The following is a 20778-nucleotide window of genomic DNA, read 5'->3' on the forward strand; positions in this document are numbered from 1 at the left end:
TTCTTAGGTATTGTTGGATTACCGGCGTTTTGGACTAAAATGCCCTTAAATTTTTATTTTTTTTCAAAAATATATTTATTGTCATCGAATAATAAAATTTTACGAATGTTAAATTACAAATTTATCCTTAAATTATTTTAGATTTACAAAAAAAAATCTATAATTAAAATTTTATATAAAGTTCAAGGGTTTAAATAAAATTTTACCCTTTCATTAAACTTTTTTTTATTTTTAATTTGTAAATATATAAATATTATGAATTAATTTTTTAAAGAAAATATAAATATTTTCCAACTTGTAATATTACACAAATATATAATTAGGACAATTTGGCAAATATACATTCCAATAATCTTTTATTCCTTTAACCAAACACGGTATCTTACATTCCTGCTAAGCCAACCAAACACAAAATACAACATTCCCAGTAATGCTATTCCTTGGTAATCTTACATTCCCACTGGTAATCTTATATTCCGTGAACCAAACGCACCCGGGTATTTAGACATGTATGAAGCACTACAGGGGCAGAGCTCTGTTGGGCTCAGGGCTCAATCTCTGTAATTTTTTATATTAAATAGATTTTTATTTAATAATATTTTAGTTAATTTAAAAATAATAATAAAAATATTAAATATTTAGTCAGGACTAAAGAAGGACAAATTAATGTTCTCATTTTTTTTTGTCTAATAATAATTTAGGTTATTGTAAGTTTAAATATTAGATAAATTAGTTATTATCTTCTGAATTTTAAGGTTAAATATCTAATAAGCTATTAAATTTTTTAAAAAAAAAGTTTAAATTTCGGTTTGTGCCAATTTCTAGTCTTTGTTCCGTCCCTTTGAGCAGTGATTTTGAAAGTTATGGACACCTAAAACTAACTTTGACGAAATTATCAACAACCGGCGACTTTGCTTCAACTTTCTTTTTTATTGTATGCTTTTTAAGATCAAATTAAAAGAAAACATGGTAATAGGCATAATTGTTTTTTTTAAACTTGTTTGTTTTTTCAAAAAAAAAATAATTATAACAGTAATTATCAAAAATCATTTTTTGAAAAAATAATTAAATATTATTAAAAAAACAATTATGACAATAATAATATAAATATAATTAATATGGTTGTCACAAAATCAAGGCCACCAATAGGAAGGGAGGGTGGAGTTAGCAAACGTGCATGCCTTGGGATCAAAGTGTAGTCCCTAGCAACCTTATAAATAGACCTCAAAATCCCACAAATTTATGATATAAAGAGTTTGTGGCTTTGGGCTGCACTCTAAATTCCTGTGGTGGTTACTTGTTTCACATGGAAATTTAAGTGAAAGCAAGCTCCCAGGCTTAGGCTTGTTTAGTTTTTTGTTTTTTTTTTGTCATTTTTGTTACAGTAAAAGAGAATTTTGCTGGTACAATGGCGATTGATTCTGTTCATCGTCCTAAAGACGAAAAGAAAGAGGAGCAGAAGCAACTAATTTTCGATGCCTCGGTGTCCAGGCTCGTCGGCGAGGCGTGTCGGCAGCACGGTTTCTTCCTAGTGGTTAATCACGGTGTCGACTCGACACTCGTGGCTGATGCTCATAGTCACATGGATAACTTCTTTGAATTGCCGCTCGCTGATAAGCAAAGGGCTCAGAGGAAACTCGGAGAGCACAGCGGATATGCTAGTAGCTTCACCGGTAGATTCTCCTCGAAGCTGCCATGGAAGGAAACACTCTCGTTCCGGTACTCGGCCGAGAAAAACTCCTCCAACATCGTTCATGACTACCTCGTAGACAAATTGGGAGACCTATTCGAGCATTTCGGGTAAGAAATTCGGATGTTAACAACTTCACCATTAGAAAAGATGAAATGAAAACTGTTTTTCTTTGTAATAGGAGAGTTTACCAAGATTACTGCGAGGCAATGAGCAAGCTTTCACTAGGGATAATGGAGCTTTTAGCCATTAGTCTTGGCGTAAAAAGATCGAATTTCAGGGAATTTTTTGAGGAAAACGAGTCTATAATGAGGCTGAACTACTACCCACCATGCCAAAAACCAGACCTCACTTTAGGAACAGGGCCTCATTGCGATCCAACGTCTTTAACCATCCTTCACCAGGACCGAGTTGGTGGCCTTCAAGTGTTTGTAGACCAGTGGCGTTTAATTACCCCTAATCCCGACGCATTCGTCGTCAACATCGGCGACACTTTCATGGTAAAAGTAAAGTTTTTATCTATTTTCCTTTTCCAAGTGTTTCGATTAATCTCGACGGGATCTTGGTGTTTTCAGGCACTTTCTAACGGAAGATACAAGAGCTGCTTGCACCGAGCGGTGGTGAACCGTCACACGAAAAGGAAATCACTGGCTTTCTTCCTATGTCCAAAGGGAGATAAAGTGGTAACCCCACCAACAGAGTTGGTGGACGCCGCTAATCCAAGAGTTTACCCAGATTTCACTTGGCCTATGCTGCTTGAATTCACACAAAAGCATTACAGAGCCGATATGAACACACTCGAAGTATTCTCCAACTGGGTTCATCACAGAAACAGCTGAACTCGTTAAAGTTTTCTTTACAGAACAGACCATGTCTGCCAAAGAAAACGACATTGATGTACCGGTGAGACTTGAGAGAAAAAAATTGAGATTGTTTTTCCTGCTACGAGTTAAAAGGAAGACCAAAAAGGAAAAGTTGCATCTTTTTTACTCTTAGTGATGAACAAAAGGCACGACAAGGGATACTGTAAGGAAGTAAGGGAACCCAATAAAGATATCAATCAGCTTTTTTCTTCCATCTCCATTGATGATATAAAAAGGGTTATCAGTACAATTAGCTTTCTTCATGTGAGAACAAATTTAGGGTTCAATTACTATTAGTTTTTCTTTTCTTTTCTTTTTCACTCAGCAACTTCATCTACTTATCAAGCTACTAAATCCGTTTCCTAGTACCAAAACGGGACTCGATGCTGTTGAATTTTATAAGTTTTTGTGCCTATTGAAGCTTTAAACTCACTCCATTTGTGTATCAGCTTCTGGTTGCATTATTTAACTCGAAAATTATACAAATCTGTTCCTAAATCATAATGGAGGGACTTGAATCTTTTTAACCACCATTATTTTGTTCATTTTCAACAACCTTAGCCTAAGGTACATACTAGTAGTATGTTACCCTCTCATTTGATTTAGAGGGGTTACGTAAACATTGGAACAAAATATTTTTCATTATTTACCGAGTTAATTGTACAAGAGTAGGGTGGTAATTGGGTGGGAAAAATCGAAAATTGCGAGGATCCGAACCGATAGGGATGGAGAATAACTAAAATCTTTACCTATGGGGATGGGGTTGGGGGAAGTTTTATCCTCGAAACTTAAATGGGGATGGGGTGGGGATTGCTATATCTGAACTGTGGGGATAACCGAACCGTACCCGTGTGAATAACTGTGGGGATCCCAAAAAAATATTTATTAGGGATCATCGATAATTTACAAAACTTTAAAAAATATTTATAATCATTTACCTATATACCTTTAATATATATTTTAATAAAATATTATATATAATAATATTGTGAGATTATATGTTGCCACAGTTACATTTCAAATGAACTAAAATTGAAGTTTAGATATTTTTCATTTAATATATATTGATTTGTTGAGATTGAAAATGGTTAAGATTGTACATATACATTAGGTGTCAGATGAATATTGATGTTTAAAACTTTCATATTATAGATAGAGACATACTTGATACAATCTGATATGTCTTACAAGTTTTAAGTGTTACATTGATTTAAAAAATGTTTGTTTATTTTTTGAGATGAGGATTAATCGAAACCCGCATGGATTCATAAGGGATGAGTATGAGGAGAAAACAATCCTTGAAACATATAATGGGGATTCCCAAAACCGTACCCGCAATTGTTGGGGATAGAATGAATAACGCAAACCGTCCCCACCCGCCCTGTTTCCACCCCCTATACAAGAGGTCCTCAAACTATGAACATCATTTTAAGTTAGTCCTTAATTTTTAGACTATTCTATATTAGTCCACCAACAAATAAACTATATTCTGAATTGATCCCTAAACTTTAAAAATATTTGAATATCAATCCTCAAACTACTAATATCATTTCATTATGATCTTTCTATTATAATTAACTCTAGTAGTTAAAAAAACAATACTCCTGAATTTTTTAAGGTCATGAGATTTTTATGTCACAAGTTTAATTCTCGCGACCTTAAAAAATGTATTAATTTTAACCAATTGAATTAATTTCACATTAAAATATAATGATATTAGAGTTAGACTTTAGAACTGATGTAAAATATTTTGAAGTTTATGAATCAATTTAAAACAAAAAAATCATAGTTTAAGGACATCTTTTGCAGTTATCTCTCGTTTACCTACCATATCTACATTCATTATTAAGAAGGAAATAAATCCTACATGTAAAACCAATAAGTTTGTCTCGTCTGAAGTTCTTGGGCTGGCTAAGGCTGTCGAATAAATCTAAAGGAGGATCTGCCCTACCTATTGAATGATTAAGAACACCAGAGATGATAGAATCCACTGATGATTGCAGTCCTTTCACTTAAATATTGTATTCTTCTGCCAGTATATGCACAAATATCCATGCCCAGATTTCTGCAAACATGTGAAGATTTGGGGTAGTTGCAAACATTGTCCTGATGCTTGTCATTAAACACTCTGATTAGGGATAGAGTGTAGCGGATGACATTCGTCCAATAAAATTTTAAAACTTTTATATATTTTAATTTTTTTATTTATATTCTCGATTGAATTTATTTTACACTTTTATAAAATAAAATTTATAATTTCATCATTTCTTAGAATTTTATAAACTGTCCCTTAATGTAAAATTATTATCCCGGTCCCTGAACGCAACATTTTTGTGATTATAAGATGGAAACTTTAATTAGGCTAACATGATCCTTGTAGAAAAGGATATTCTCTTAGGAAAATTCTATAAAGCTCAACGGGCAACGATGAGTACCACTAACGATGATCATTATTAATTTAATTTATAAAAATTTAAATTTTAAATGACACAACGTAAAATTATAAATTACTCAAAGTATAATTATAAATTAGTTAAAATTTAAAGATAAATTATTTAAAATTAAGGGTAAACTATACTTGTGACCACCTACTATTGTCCCTTTTCATTTTGACTAATATTTTTGAAATTTTTTCAATCAGATCACTCAACTATTCAAATGCATTCAATTAAGTCACGTGTTGTTAATATTTAAAGAAGAAGTTGATGTGACAGTTAAAATATTTGGTATAATTACACATTTGGTCACTGTTACTTATATATATTTAGAGTTGGGTATATTGGCTAAGGCCCGTGGGCTACCCGTATAACCTGCGGCCCGTGCGAGATTCATGCCTCAAAAAATAAAACTCATTTAAATTGCGGACCGGTAACCCTTGGTTTAATGGCTATACTCGCGGGCTTCGCGGTAGCCCGCCTAATTTAATTAAGTCAGTGTTGTTAATATTTAAAGAAGTTGATGTGACAGTTAAATATTTGGTAATACACATTTGGTCACTGTTACTTATATATATTTAGAGTTGGGTATATTGGCTAAGGCCCGTGGGCTACCCGTATAACCTGCGGCCCGTGCGAGATTCATGCCTCAAAAAATAAAACTCATTTAAATTGCGGACCGGTAAACCCTTGGGTTTAATGGCTATACTCGCGGGCTTCGCGGGTAGCCCGCCTAATTTAATTATTTTTTACAATTTATTTTATTTTTTACGGAAGACAATTCACGTATAGCGCAATTCACGTTTTATGTGCATTTTAGCCATAGCCCAATTCACGTTTTATTTGCACTGAAATCTGAAGCCCAATTCACGTTTTAATTTGATGATATCCAATTTTGAAGTTCGAACGTATTAATTATACCTATGGTAACATATATGATAACATAAGCCAAAAAAAGTTTCCATCTTTTTATATACATATTTACCATTTATAATTAATACTATCAATATATATATAAAAGCCATAAAACGTTTATTATACTCCAATAATTAAACTATATACATATACGTTAAAAACAGAAGAAGAAAAAAACAAATCAAAGTATTAAACCATGTATAAATATAATAATTAAATTAAAAAGGTAAAGTAACATAATATGCACATATGCAAATAATATATAAAATTAGAGGCTTATTATTAGTGTCATTGGAAAAATGGAAGATTCGACTACATCCAAAGATTTAAAAAATATTGAATATTATTGATGTTGATTTTATTTAGACTTATTGAGACTTATTATTAGTGTTATTTTAAACTTATTGAGACTTAATGGTGTTATGGTGTTATTTATTTAATTGTTTATCTTGAGACTTAATAGTGTAATGAACTTTTCAAGTTGTTGGATCATTTTTAAAGGTGTAGCAAGTTAGAACATTAATTTTTATTGCATTTAAAGCATTTAAAATTGTTGTTATTTAACGGGTCGCGAGTTAGCCTGTTAGCCCGCGGGTTAAATGGTACGAGCTTTTTAAACCACTCCGTTTAAGCTCGCACCGTCCCCGCGGCTTTAAAATTTTAAAAATTCATCTCCTACCATAAAATTTTATGTTCGTCTTTAATAAAACTTTATACTGATAATATTCTCGATGGACTTAGCATGGAAAATTTTGCACTAAGAAATCGACCTATATCAAAAGGGTGATAAATTTAGTTTAATTTAAATTTAATATCATAAATTATTGTTTGAGTTATTCAATTTTTTAGAAAAAGATTTTGTTATAAATTTTGTTTTGTTATAAATATAGAATATGTCGTAACTTTTAAAATTAAAACAAACTAAAGTAAAATGTTAAACTTTAGGCCATTATACATGGAACCATTTGATTTGAGGGTTAAATTTATTTTAATTTATTAAAATTAAGACCAAATTAATAGAATATATAAGTAATAATGACCAAATGTGTAAATATACCAAAAATTTTAATTGTCACCTCAGTTTTTCTGTCAAATATTAAAGGCAAGTGGCTTAATTGAATGCATTTAAATAGTTGAGTGTCTGATTGACAAAATTTCAAAAATATTGGTCAAAATAAAAAGAGGCAATAGTTAGGTGGTCACTGATATAGTTTGTCCTTTATTTTAAATAAGTTATCTTTAAATTTTTTAACTAATTTAAAATTATATATTGGGTCATTTAGAATTTAATTTTTTATAAATTAAATTAATGGTGCTCATCACTACTTGTAAAGCGTAGAAGAATCATCCATTATCTTATTGCTTAACTATGGATCCAAAGGATGTTTAGACTTTGGTATTTCAAACGCAGCTTCACATATTTTGCCTTGCTCGTCAATAAAAATAAATACCCCACATCAGTTAATTTCTCGAGAATGTTTTCGCCTTATCATTTAACATAGAGCATGATGCATCAAAAACCATGGCCCCAACCCAAATAGAAAATCCGCTTCAAGAAAGCTTGTTTCTGTAGTGTTCATTAGGGATGAGTAAAACTCATCTCGACTCATCTTTTTTATCCGACTTAATTCGAATTTTTTTTATTTGAATTGATTTCGAGTCATAATTTCATAAAATTGACTTGAAATTTTTTTAAATAAAGTTTGAGTTATAAAATATTACTCATCAACTTGAATAACTCGAAATTTTTTTACTCAATTCGAATTAACTAAATCGAATGTCACCCTAGTGTGTAAGACATGCTTTTATATATGTTAAACATTCTTTCATCTACATTGAACATAAACGCAACATAAAAGAGATCGTTATAATTACTTCCAACCATTGCCTACACCGTATGTCAAAATCGGGGAATTGAATGCACTACCGTCAATTACTTCGGACCATCGTCGACCATTGTTTACCGCCACGAACCACCATCGAGCACTTCAAACTTGGCTACACAAAAACTAGAACTGCCAAATATCTTCTATGCACTCAAAACCTCACTTAGATGGAATGTAGTGTGTTGGTGATTAGGGACCTTGGCTTAGATGGGTATTTATAGGCGTGGTTCCCCATCATAAACCACCCAAAACTACCCCTTAAATCTCACCCTTAATGTACGTCCATGGAGAGAGTGGAACGTGCCTAAGAGTTGGGCATGAACCAATTTAAGGGGCACTTTCAAAATTGTTCACATTGGTAGTTAACAAAAACTGTTCACATTCTCCCACTTGGTTCATATTGCCCAAGAGAACTTAAAGTCAAAACATATTGCATGAATCATAGTGATATTTACTATTATAGCTGAGTAATATCTTCTATGTATCACAATGTATCATGTCTCAATATTTGGCCGAAATTCTTAATGAATAAACTCAATGTTTATTCTAGGTCCAAACTTTAGTGATATTTCTCAAAATAAACTAAACTAATGTGCACAAAACAATATGAGAAATATCCAACTAAATAGAATTTCATTAAATCGTTCTTACAACGAGAATTTACAAAGTGGAAACAAGTCCCATAGTGACAACATGGTCCTTAAATTTATGTGGTGACGTAACTTTAGCTAAAGGATAAACTAACATCTTTTCAGTGCTAATGTGCTCAATGACCACTTTCTTTTCTTTAACATGTTCCCTTATGGCCAGATACTTAATGTCGATGTGTTACTTTGACTTCCACTTTTGTTATTCTTAGTTATAAAGATAGTAGCAAAATTGTCACAATATATCAATAATGGCCTAGAAACCGAGTCCACAAGTCTAAGCCCAGAAATGAAACTCCTTAGACATACTCTATGTGAAGTATCCTCAAAATATGAAACGAATTCAGCCTCCGTAGTGGAAGTACCATTTAAGGTTTGGTTGACATTTCTCCAAGATATAACTCCACTGGTAAACATAAATATGTAACCTGATGTTGATTTTCGTGAATCAACATAACCAGTAAAATCTAAATCAGAGTAGCCAATCACCGCCAAACTATATGATCATTTGTATGTAAGCATGCAGTCTTTTGTCCCTTTTAGGTACCTCAAAACTTTCTTTGCAGCTTTACAGTGGTCAATACTCATATTACTCTGATATGTTCCCAACATTCCAACTACAAATGTAATGTCATGTCTTATACAGACTTGAACATACATCAGGCTTCCAACATCTAAAGCATATGAAATATTTTTCATTTGCCCCCTCTTAAAATCTTTCTTCAGGCATTGATTCAAATGGAACTTATCACCTTTCACGATAGGAGTAATACTAGGTGAACAATCTTTCATCCAAAATCTTTCTAAAACTTTGATGATATAGGTTTCTTAAGATAGACGTAAGATACCTCGATGTTTATCACGATGAATCTTAATACCAATTGTTAAGTGTATGAAAGCATTATATTTTGTACCCTTTTACCTATAATTATTGCTACATTTAGGTTCGATTTAGTTGTATTATTAGTTATTCATGCATGATTTCATAGTTTCCTTCATTTTTAAGTTTGATATTACATTTTGGTTGGTTTTTGTGGAAAATAAACTACTGATGTGTGTTAATTTGTGTAGATTAGGGATTGCCTTGGTAAACAGGAATTGTCGTAGCATTGGAAGCTGATTTCTGAAGGGTTTGCTAAGCCAATTGTCGATGATGACTGGATAAATCCACCTCATTTAAGATAAGCATGAGATATAAGGGATAAATTCTAAAAATTTGGAAATCCACGTAGAGTTTTAAGGAGATAAGAAAGTCAGATTTGCAAGGAGTTTTAGGATAAAAATAAAAGAGATTTATTATCTCTTCTATTCCAACTAAAACTCATATTCATCAACAACCAAATCAACCTAATCATTTCCTATAAATAATGATCAAATCCCAATCTTCAAAAGGTGTGGCCAACTAGAGAGAAAAGCCAAGGGTTGATCACAAGTTTTCTTTCTTATTTTCAATTCATGTTTGGGAATTTTTAACTTATATTTCTTTTGCACCGAACCATGAACTAAAATAAATTGGCTTGGGTTATTGGGTTTTTATGGTTGTGAAAAAGTTTGGATTTGTTTAAGCTATTTGATTGATGTTTAAATTCAAAGTTTGTTCATTCTTGGTTCTTAATTTGATTTCAAGTGAATTGTGAGAAGATATAAGGAATTATCCATTTATCTAATATCGAGAGAGTTAGATTCACGAAACGAATAATCATGATCTTCATTCTAATGAGCGTTCATGAAGGTTAATCCATCTTAAGGATAAGATTTGAAATTCAACAGCTAAAAGGATCGCAAGATCGATTGTTGTTCACCCATGGTTAACACATGGATGTATCACCAAGACATGCACAATTGATCAATTCTTTTTGTTAGGGATAACAAGAAGGCATTGAAGAACGCTTTGCCAAGCTTTGAAGGGAGGAACCGAGTTGCTATAGCAATTGAATTATTTTCACGAAAATCGAGTTGCCTCGGAATTAATTGCTTAGAATAATCATACAGTCATAATACCACAACTCACGATAACCCGACTTGCTCTCTTATTAAAATCACAACATTCTTTTATTTAGTTTCATATTTATTTTACTCGTTAATTCAATTTTTATTATCACCAATTTATTCTTTTTTTACAGTGTAAGGAGTTAGAACACAGAGTTATACCAATCCCTCTATGTACAATATATATTCTATACTATAGCTTACGACGTGTATACTTGCACCAATTGTGAAGAATTCAAATCACGCAACACGAATGACATAAGATGCATCTCCTATATCTTTCATATCAAAATTTTTAGAAAGAAATTGTTTCACCTCATGTAGCGTACCTTTGTCATTAGTTGCAAGTAAAATGTCATCCACATATAGATAAGAAAACAAATTTTAATCTCATTGACCTTCTGGTATATACATTGATCCAAGATTTTCTAAACAAAACCAAATGAAGAGATAACTTCATAGAATTTTAAATACCACTGTCTGGAGGCTTGTTTCAATCCATATATTAACTTTTTCAACTTAAATACCAAGTGTTCACAATCACTAGAGAATAATCCTTTAGGTTGTTTCATGTATACCTCTTCCTCAAGGTCACCATTGAGAAAAGTAGTTTTCACATACATTTGTTTTAACATAAGGTCAAAATGAGCTACTAATGCTAACACGATGTATAAAGAATCTTTCTTAGATACTGGACTAAAAGTTTCAGTGTAATCGATTTCTTCACGCTGAGTGAAACCTTTTGCAACGAGTCTTTCTTTATATCTTTCAATGTTGCCCATTGAGTCTCTTTTTGTTTTAAAAACCTATTTACATCCATTGATTTTTACACTATAGGATAAGAAAACAAATTTTAATCTCATTGACCTTCTAGTATATACATTGATCCAAGATTTTCTAAACAAAACCAAATGAAGAGATAACTTCATTGAATTTTAAATACCACTGTCTGGAGGCTTGTTTCAATCCATATATTAACTTTTTCAACTTAAATACCAAGTGTTCACCATCACTAGAGAAGAATCCTTTAGGTTGTTTCATGTATACCTCTTCCTCAAGGTCACCATTGAGAAAAGTAGCTTTCATATACATTTGTTTTAACACAAGGTCAAAATGAGATACTAATGCTAACACGATGCATAAAGAATCTATCTTAGATATTGGACTAAAAGTCTCAGTGTAATTGATTTCTTCACGCTGAGTGAAACCTTTTACAACGAGTCTTGCTTTATATCTTTCAATGTTGCCCATTGAGTCTCTTTTTGTTTTAAAGACCTATTTACATCCATTGATTTTTCACTATCAAGCAACGATACAAGATCCCATACATAGTTGCTTTTCATGGAATTCATCCAATATTCCATAGCATTATACCATAATTTTGATTCATTGCAACTCATGTCTTGTGAAAATGACTCAAGATCATTTTTAGCTCCAACATTAAAGTCAAACTCTTGTTGATACACAATGTAGTCACTAGAAATTATTGATTTTCTTTCTGTAGTAGATCTTCTTAATGTTGAATCAACATTTTCTTGTGGATCATATTGTTCAACTGGTTGTTTAATAATTTCTTGAATTTTTTGAACAACTTGATCTACTAAAATATTTCCAGCATCTTATGGAATTTCATTGATTGGTTGTTCAACACCCGATTGTACTTGAGGGGTACTCTATATGATAACCAATCTCTCACTTAAAGTGGAAGATTAATCTACATGAACTGAGTCCTGAGGTAGATCACTCTCATTGATTGAGTCATACTCAAGAAATTTTGCATTTCTTGATTCTACAATTCTAGTGTTATGTGATGGAAAATATAATTTTTATCCTTTGGACCTTTTGGCATATCCAATGAAATACCCACTAATGGTCCTCAGATCCAGTTTTTTTCTTGTGGTTTACAAATTCTCACTTGGACGGGCATCCACATACGCTATATGTCACAAACTCAGTTTCCAACCTTTAACAAATCAAAGGGTATCTTTGGGACTGCCTTGTTGGAACTCTGTTTAATATACACAACCATTTGAGATCTTCAACCCATAAGACTTAGGTAGCTAGAGATAACCAATCTCTCACTTAAAGTGGAAGATTAATCTACATGAACGAGTCCTGAGGTAGATCACTTGATTCATACAATCTACTCTAAGAAATTTTGCATTTCTTGATTCTACAATTCTAGTGTTATGTGATGGAAAATATAATTTTTATCCTTTGGACCTTTTGGCATATCCAATGAAATACCCACTAATGGTCCTCAGATCCAGTTTTTTTCTTGTGGTTTACAAATTCTCACTTTGGACGGGCATCCACATACGCGTATATGTCACAAACTCAGTTTCCAACCTTTAAACAAATCAAAGGGTATCTTTGGGACTGCCTTGGTTGGAACTCTGTTTAATATATACACAACCATTTTGAGATCTTCAACCCATAAAGACTTAGGTAGCTTAGAGCTATTAAGCATACTTCACACCATATCCATTAAAGTTCGATTTCTTATTTCCACAACACCATTTTGATCAGGTGATCCTGGCATGGTGTATTGGGAAACTATACCAGTATCTTGAAGAAACTTCATAAATAGACCATGTGTTTTTCCATCTTTGGTATATCTACTATAATACTTACCATCTCCATTAGTTCTCACGATCTTAATTTGATTACCGCTTTTTTTTTTTCTATTTTAGCGTTGAAAACCTTAAAGGCTTCTAATTCTTCACTCTTATGATGAAGCATGTAGAGATACATGTATCGTGAGTAATCATCAATAAAAGTGATGAAGAATTTCTGACCTTTTACATCCATATCTGGGCAACATATATTAGAATAGATGATTTCCAATATGGTAAAACTCATTTTGGCACCTTTTTTTTGACTTGTTAACCTGCTTACCCTTAATGTAGTCTATACAAGTGTCAAAATCAAAAAAAAAATCTAAGGTACTAAATACCTCATCATTTACCAATCTCTTTATCCTTTTAATGGAGATGTGTCCTAATCTTCGATGCCACAAAATAGAGGACTCTTCATTTATAACACAACGTTTAGAACCAGTTTGAATGTGTATAACATTATGAGTGGCATCATTTTGTAAATTTAAAGAGTAAAGACCGTCGAATAAAATTATATTTCCAAGAATTTTTTATTTATAAAATAAACTGAATTCATTGTTTGAAAAATTAAAACAATACTCCAATGATGTAAGTTTTGAAACAAAAATTAAATTTTTAAAAATTGGAATATAAAAAGTCTTTTCTAAAATTAAAACTAAGCCACTACTAAGCATTAATTCGTAGGTCCCAATAGCTTCCACATGTGACTGCATCTTATTTACTGAATAGATGTATCGCTTAGCTCCCATTGGTTCCCTCAGGTTTCTTAATCCTTGTAAGGAATTTTAGAAATAGATTGTAGAACTAGAATCAATCAACCATGTTTTATAATTAAAATCAACCATATTTGACTCAAAGCAAACAAGTGAGATTGAGTTACCTTTCTTCTCAAGCCAACTCTTGAACTTGACATAGTCATTCGTTTTACAAAAGAAACATTTGGACTCTTTCTTAATGTCAGCTTAAAGTTGGATTTCAACTTTCCCCTTTGGCATGGCTTGAATTGATCTCTTTCCCTGAGTAACCGTCAGTGCACTCTCTCATATCTCCAGTATGAGTCTACCTTCCTCTTGATCACACATGGTCAAAAGTTCATCAATAGACCACTTATCCTTGTGTGTGTTATAAGAGATCTTAAATGACCTATACTGAGGTGGAAGAGTGTTCAATATAAAGTGCACCAGAAAAAAGTTAGACATTTCAACTACAATGCTATAAATCGAGATACTAAATCTCGCATCTTATTGATGTGATCACGTACGCCTTTCATAGTAGTGAGCCTCATGGACGTGAATCTCATAATCAGGGTGCTAGCCAAGGATTTTTTATAAGTTTTGAAATGTTTTTCAATAACCATTAATAGTTCTTGTACATTCTCATAATGCTCAATTAAGCCACAAACATCAGCAGGAACCTTGCTCTTAATGAACATAATGCTGAGGCGATTAGAGCGCTCCCATTTTTCATATAGAGCAAGATCAACTTGAGTGTTGGTTTCAGTGATATGTGGCTTAGATTTTCTTATGGCATAGTTAATATCCAAACACCTAATTGTAGAAGAATACTCTCTTTCCAGATCTTAAAGTTCTTACTGGCTAATTCAGGGATATCTACTTTATTATTAGACATATTCACGGGTTGTAAAGCTGCAAGATATAATGATATACATGCTTAATAAAAAGTTAGAGGCAAATATAAAACATAATTTACCAATGCAAATTATGTAAACAATGAATCTAGTGACATAAAAATTGCATGCGGGCTAAACTTTTAATTCGATTAGATCCATCTTATGATATAATTAATTTCTATCCCTATGATAAAATTATTAAATTCACTTTCATAATTCATGTGGGTAACTATGTAAGGCTTCTAACAATTCTACCTTAGTAAATTATGTAATAGGATGTAATATCTAAGCTTTATATATGTGATTTTTAACTTTAGCAATTTTATTTAACAAAAGATGTTGTGGTTAGTCTTTAACTAAATAAAATTATGTTAATCACTTAGCCATAAATTAACCCAAACTTTATTCAAAATTTGCTAATTCATTATGCAACATGTTACGTCTATAGTCTTAATGAGATCATTACCATAATAAATAATTTTATTAAATCAAAGTTGTTGTTGCTAAATCTCTAATTAAATAACATTATTTAGATCTCTAGACATATAATAAAAGATTTTATTGCTAAATACATTATGCAACAATACTTAAGTTTCATGCACCTAATGTATGTTATTAATAGTCATATAATTCACATACATCTGATCATTATTTAGGCATATAAAATCATACAATATTTCTAAATTTTTTATAAAATTATTTCAACATAATTAATTTTAGAAATATTTCCTTAATAAAATCTAATGATTTTAGCAACAAATTTACAACACAATTTTTCTCCAATTTTAAAATTCATGGCATTAAAATTCAAGAAATATGCAAACTTTAAAAAATCAGGCAAGACAGAGATTTAATCATTCTCGTATACCAAATGTAAGACATGCTTTCATATATATTAGACATGCTTTCATCTACATGGAGCATAAACGTAATAGATAAAAGATCGTTATAAATACCTCTAACTATTGCCTACACTGTATATCGAAATACGTGAATTGAATGCACCACCATCAATTACGTCATATCGCCGTCGACCACCGTGAACCACCACGTACAACTATCGAGCACTTCGAACTTAGCTGCACAAAAGTTAGATCAGCCAAAGATCTTCTAAGCACTTGAAATTTCACTTAGATAGAATAGATTTCCAAATGCTCTCAAATGAAATGATTTGGAATGTAGTGTGTTGCTGCTTAGGGACCTTGGCTTAGATAATAAATTTATAGGCGTGGTTCCCCATAAAAAACTACCCAAAACTACCCCTTAAATCTTACCCTTAATGCACGTCCAAGGAGAGAATGGAACGTGCCTAAGAGTTGTGCTTGAACCAATTTTAAGGTGCACTTTCAAAACTGCTCACATTGGCAGTTAACAAAAACTGGTCAAATGGTGTTGATTCCTCCCACAATTGCACAACAAGCATTGTTGTAATATCTGAAGATAAATGGTTCCAAACTATCGTGAACACGACGAAAATCATGATAATTAAAAGGGTAAATTACATCATACAATTGAATTTTAGGCATTGTATCTTTTATATCACTAAACTTTCAATTTTATCAATTATAGCATTGGACTTTGATTTTCATTTCAATTATATCATTGAACCGTTGAATGTTAACGTCACGATAACGTGGCTGACGGTTACCAACGTGACTAACTGCTCTTGACGTAGACACATTACCAAAACGACATTTTGATCTAACTGTTAATGATTTAACAATCCCATGGTATAATTAAAATGAAAAATCAAAGTTCAATGTTATAATTAACGAAATTGAAAGTTTAATGGCATAAACGGTACAAAGCCTAAAGTTTGATGGTATATGATGTAGTTTACCCTAATTAAAACGTTATAATTTTTGGGTAAATTACTCATTTAATACCTAAAGTTTTGCTTTTAGCATATTTTAGTACTTGAACTTTCAATTTTTGCAAAATCATACATAACGTTTAGTTTTTAAAAACTTAATGGCATAGTTAACGTGGCACGCTGTGATAATTTTTTGAACTTAACGACAATGTTAACAGTGGGGTACTAAAAATGAAACAAAAATTAAACGTTAGGTATGATTTTATAAAAATTGAAAGTTCAAGTACTAAAATGTACCAAAAATGAAACTTTAGGTACTAAACGCATAAGTTACCTTTTTTGAATTTGTTTTTTTTAAGAATATTTAAGAGCATGGTAAAAGAGAAACTAAAGAACAAAAAGAGCAAAAGCAAGTATGCCTATTTCATGGAGACTCAGACTGGCTCTAAATTATTTTACAGATGGGAACAAAAACCGGGAAATTACTACCAACTAAATTTTCTAGGAATTTAAATGGATTTACATTTCCAACAAACTAACCATGTTTCATTTGACAAACTCCAAATTTTAATGGATCCTGTCTGTTTTAGGGCCAATTTAGACGTGGACTCAATCCGATTATCCATTCCTTTTGTTGGGCTTATTGGCAAATTTTGCATTTTATATTGTGTTGTGCAATTATCTGGTCAATTAAGGGGAAAAAGTAAAGAAAACTTTTAAAAAACTTAATATATCAGTCAGTCCCTAAAATTTATAATCCTTTTTCAGTTTGATACTCAGCATTTTTTTGACCATTTTACTTCTTGAAAATGAAAGTAGTTCAGTACTCCACTAACTACAATGGCATTTCAATAATCAAATTAGATTGTGGAATGTGGCATTGATAGACGTGATATTAATTTAAAAAAATGTTGTTATGGTATTAAATATTATGCATCATAATTGAATTATTTGTCGAAATATTAGATCAACTCTAGATATTAAATTTAAATGAAATCCAAATTTAACTTTTAAAATTCATGGGAGGACAGGATCTAGAATCTGGAACACTAAATTTTATACTCGACCTAAACAGAAAAAATATTATATCAAAACTCTAGCAGCTTTATTTCTTCTCCTCTAATTTTCTTTCTTTTTATTCTTTATAATATGTGTTAATTTTATTAATCAATCTAACTTTTTCTTCTTTAATTTATTTTAACTAACGACGACACATGTTTTAATGCTAGTTGCCACCCGCCAGTTATCTTTTTCTTCTTTGTTTTTTTTTCTCTGTTTTTATGACACATTTATCTTTGACTTTTGGTAGCTTCCAGTTTTTTGCCGTTGTTTACCCTTTTTTGCTGTTGTTTTTGTTTATTTATTTTCTCAGGGTTTGATTTGACATTATCACGACTGATAAAGATTACGCTTATTTGTTATCATGATGATATGCCCTGCTTTGGACTCTCATATTGATTTGGATACGCGTTTTGTATTCGTGTATAGTTTTCTCACGTCGATTAACTCTGATTTACGATTTATCAGTGGTCTTTCAGTAGTTTCATTCCCTTTTATGATTTATTTACCGATGCAATCAGATTTATTTGTATATTTATTTAATTCGAGTTTTTTAATTAAATTTTTTAACATTATCTTTCTTTAATATTTATATAATCTAAACGATTAGTTTTTATTTTAATAATAATAATAATATGTCATAATTATATACACAATCGCTGAGGAAGGGAGCAGGATCAAGTCAATGATCTATACAATGATACGAATTCCATATAATTACAGGGGAAATCTATTACACGCCGGGACACAAAGATTAAATATTATTCAATGTAAAGTACAGAGTAGCGTAGCTGTTTCCAGTATTCTTTTTACTCTCTAAAATGCATTCACTATTCAATAGAAATTAGTGGTCTTCAGTGTCGGAGCCACATATACAACTGAGGGCCTCGAATTTGAATTTTTTCCGTTAGTTTTTTATTTTATCGATAGCGTGTATTATGAAATTTTATTTATATCTATCCTAAAATTTTAGTTGTGCCTCCCCTTTCAAAATTTGTGTTGCTAGCTCATATATGCAAACTCTATAAAATATTTCTAGATCCGCACCACCAGTTATCTTCATTATTTAACATAAGAAAGGTTTGCTACCCCTTTTTTTAATTCTTGAAACCACGGATAACAACCTCTGCTTTAACGATAGACCCATTTTACTAGTCTAGTAATCATTTAATAATAAATCAAAACAATATAATAATTTAATAACTGACTTATTATTATTTGAACTGTCTTATTTATCAACCGCTGCGTCAGTGAATTATTGTAGGGATATAACCTTTACTGGTTAATTGCAAAGATTCATCGCTCCGAAATAGTACGTTGAAGGCGGAAGATATAACAATAAGCATGAGTGTTAGTTATATTATTTCGATTTGTTCCTTGGAGATTCAAAATCAAAGAACATCGTAATGTCATGTTAGAGGTGGGGTTGAAATAAAGGACGAATTGTTTCTCCGGTGGAATTATATATATATAATATTTTTCAATCAATATGAATGAACACGTGTTTGGTGAGAGTGGCTTTGATAAACTCGTTAATAATTGGTTTGCTTTGCAAGCTTTTACATGCATGCTACACCTTTTTAGGGTTTATAATAATATGAGGATAAGCATTGCCTCTACTTTTCGTGGAATCCCTTCCCTCTTCCTTGGCGGCAGTCGGCAGATATAAAAAAATAGCTTCGAAGTAATTTTAGAGAAAAAGACGTTAAAGGTCATTGTGTTTTTGAAAGAAAATAAATGTAGCTATTGTATTATTTTTTTAACGAATCATTTAATTTAGAAAATAAATTTAATTTGATATTTTGATGAATGATTTTCGTCGTTGACCATTACGGTATTGACATGATAGTTCATAATAGTTGATGACTTAACGGATGACATTATATATGGATGACATTATATATGAGCTAAACCGTTTCTTATTTATTTTGTGGGTTTGTAATGAACAAATGATGATGATGGATGATATTTTCCCTACCATAAACTAATTTTATTTGGTGTGGGTTTATTGTGGATGATTATGCTTTTGTTTGAATGAATGTTTTAGTATTTTCCATGTTTAAATACTTACTTTGTTCATTGTTTTAAGGCTTAATATAAAAATAAGTGCCTTAACTTTATCTCAAAAAATATTTTAGTGTCTAAAGAATTTTTTCGCTAAATTTAGGTGTCTAATGTTTTCATCGGAGCACTTTTACGTGTCTGGATCGTAGAGGCCGTTAACTTTTACCATTAAGTGACACATGTCGAGCCCTGGTAATTTTTAGAATTTATTTAAATTTTAAAAATAAAATATTTTTTCATTTAAAAACAATACCAAAACCCATTGCGCAGCACAACCCCTCCCTTCCTCCTTTTCCTTTCCATTGTCGTTAGCCGGCTGGTCGTGATCGTCACCGTCATTTTCGTTAGCACTGACGTCGAGTCTAGATCAAACCCTCGTTGGTCTTTTTTCGTAAGCTGCCACTGTTTACCATAGAGAAGAGTTCGAAGTTTCGTCAGATTTTAAGCCTTTGTCATTTTTTTTCGTCGATTTCGGCCAATCACGACAGCCATATGCCACGCCATCACCACCATTCGAACCACCATCTAATTCTGCTCAAAACCCATCCTCGCCATCACTCTTTCAGTGCTCCCCATCATGGTAACAGTGTTGAAATGAGACATTTTAGTTTTTTGAGTTTTTTTCATTAAAAATAATATTTAAAAAATTAAAAATTAAAAATATAACGGTGTGCACCTAGAAGTGTAATTGAGAAAACGTTAGACACTAATTTTTAGCGAAAAATTCTTTAGACACCAATTTTTTTCGAGGTGAAATTTAAGCACTTATTTTTGTATTAAACCTTGTTTTATGGATTTATAAGAGCTTTCGAAAGATAACCATTATCTATGTTTGATGCTTAATATCGAGAGAGTTAAGCTTAGATCGACGTGGACAATGAGGTTGAGATGGGAAATAAAACCTTAACTTGCCTTAGAGATAAGAATAGAGTTTCAACGACTAAAAAGAGTAAGACTTAATCGATAATAATTTGTTAATGTTCACGTTGAAAGGTATTGTTGTAGCATTTTCACTATCAGATTTCTTATTAAAGATAGCCTAGAAACACTTTAACAAACTATGTAGAGCAAGGTATTAATGCGAAATATTAACCATTCTAGAAGACAAAACATATGATTCCATAATAGACCCAGCCTTTTATCTTTCTTGAAAGCTTATTTGTGTGAGG

General features: G+C 31.6%; 1 protein-coding gene across 1 annotated transcript; it reads left to right on the plus strand.

The window, feature by feature from the left end:
* The first annotated feature begins 1408 nt into the window (after positions 1-1408).
* On the plus strand, positions 1409-2664 carry LOC120135175 (gibberellin 20 oxidase 1-like). Its single transcript, XM_039151497.1, has 3 exons — positions 1409-1800; positions 1872-2190; positions 2266-2664. Exons 1-3 carry the CDS (start codon positions 1409-1411, stop codon positions 2527-2529), a joined length of 975 nt encoding a protein of 324 aa, XP_039007428.1. The 3' UTR covers positions 2530-2664.
* The last annotated feature ends 18114 nt before the right edge of the window (positions 2665-20778 follow it).

Source organism: Hibiscus syriacus, unplaced genomic scaffold, assembly GCF_006381635.1.
Source record: "Hibiscus syriacus cultivar Baekdansim isolate YM2019G1 unplaced genomic scaffold, ASM638163v2 tig00110602_pilon, whole genome shotgun sequence".
NCBI classification, from domain to species: Eukaryota; Viridiplantae; Streptophyta; class Magnoliopsida; order Malvales; family Malvaceae; genus Hibiscus; species Hibiscus syriacus.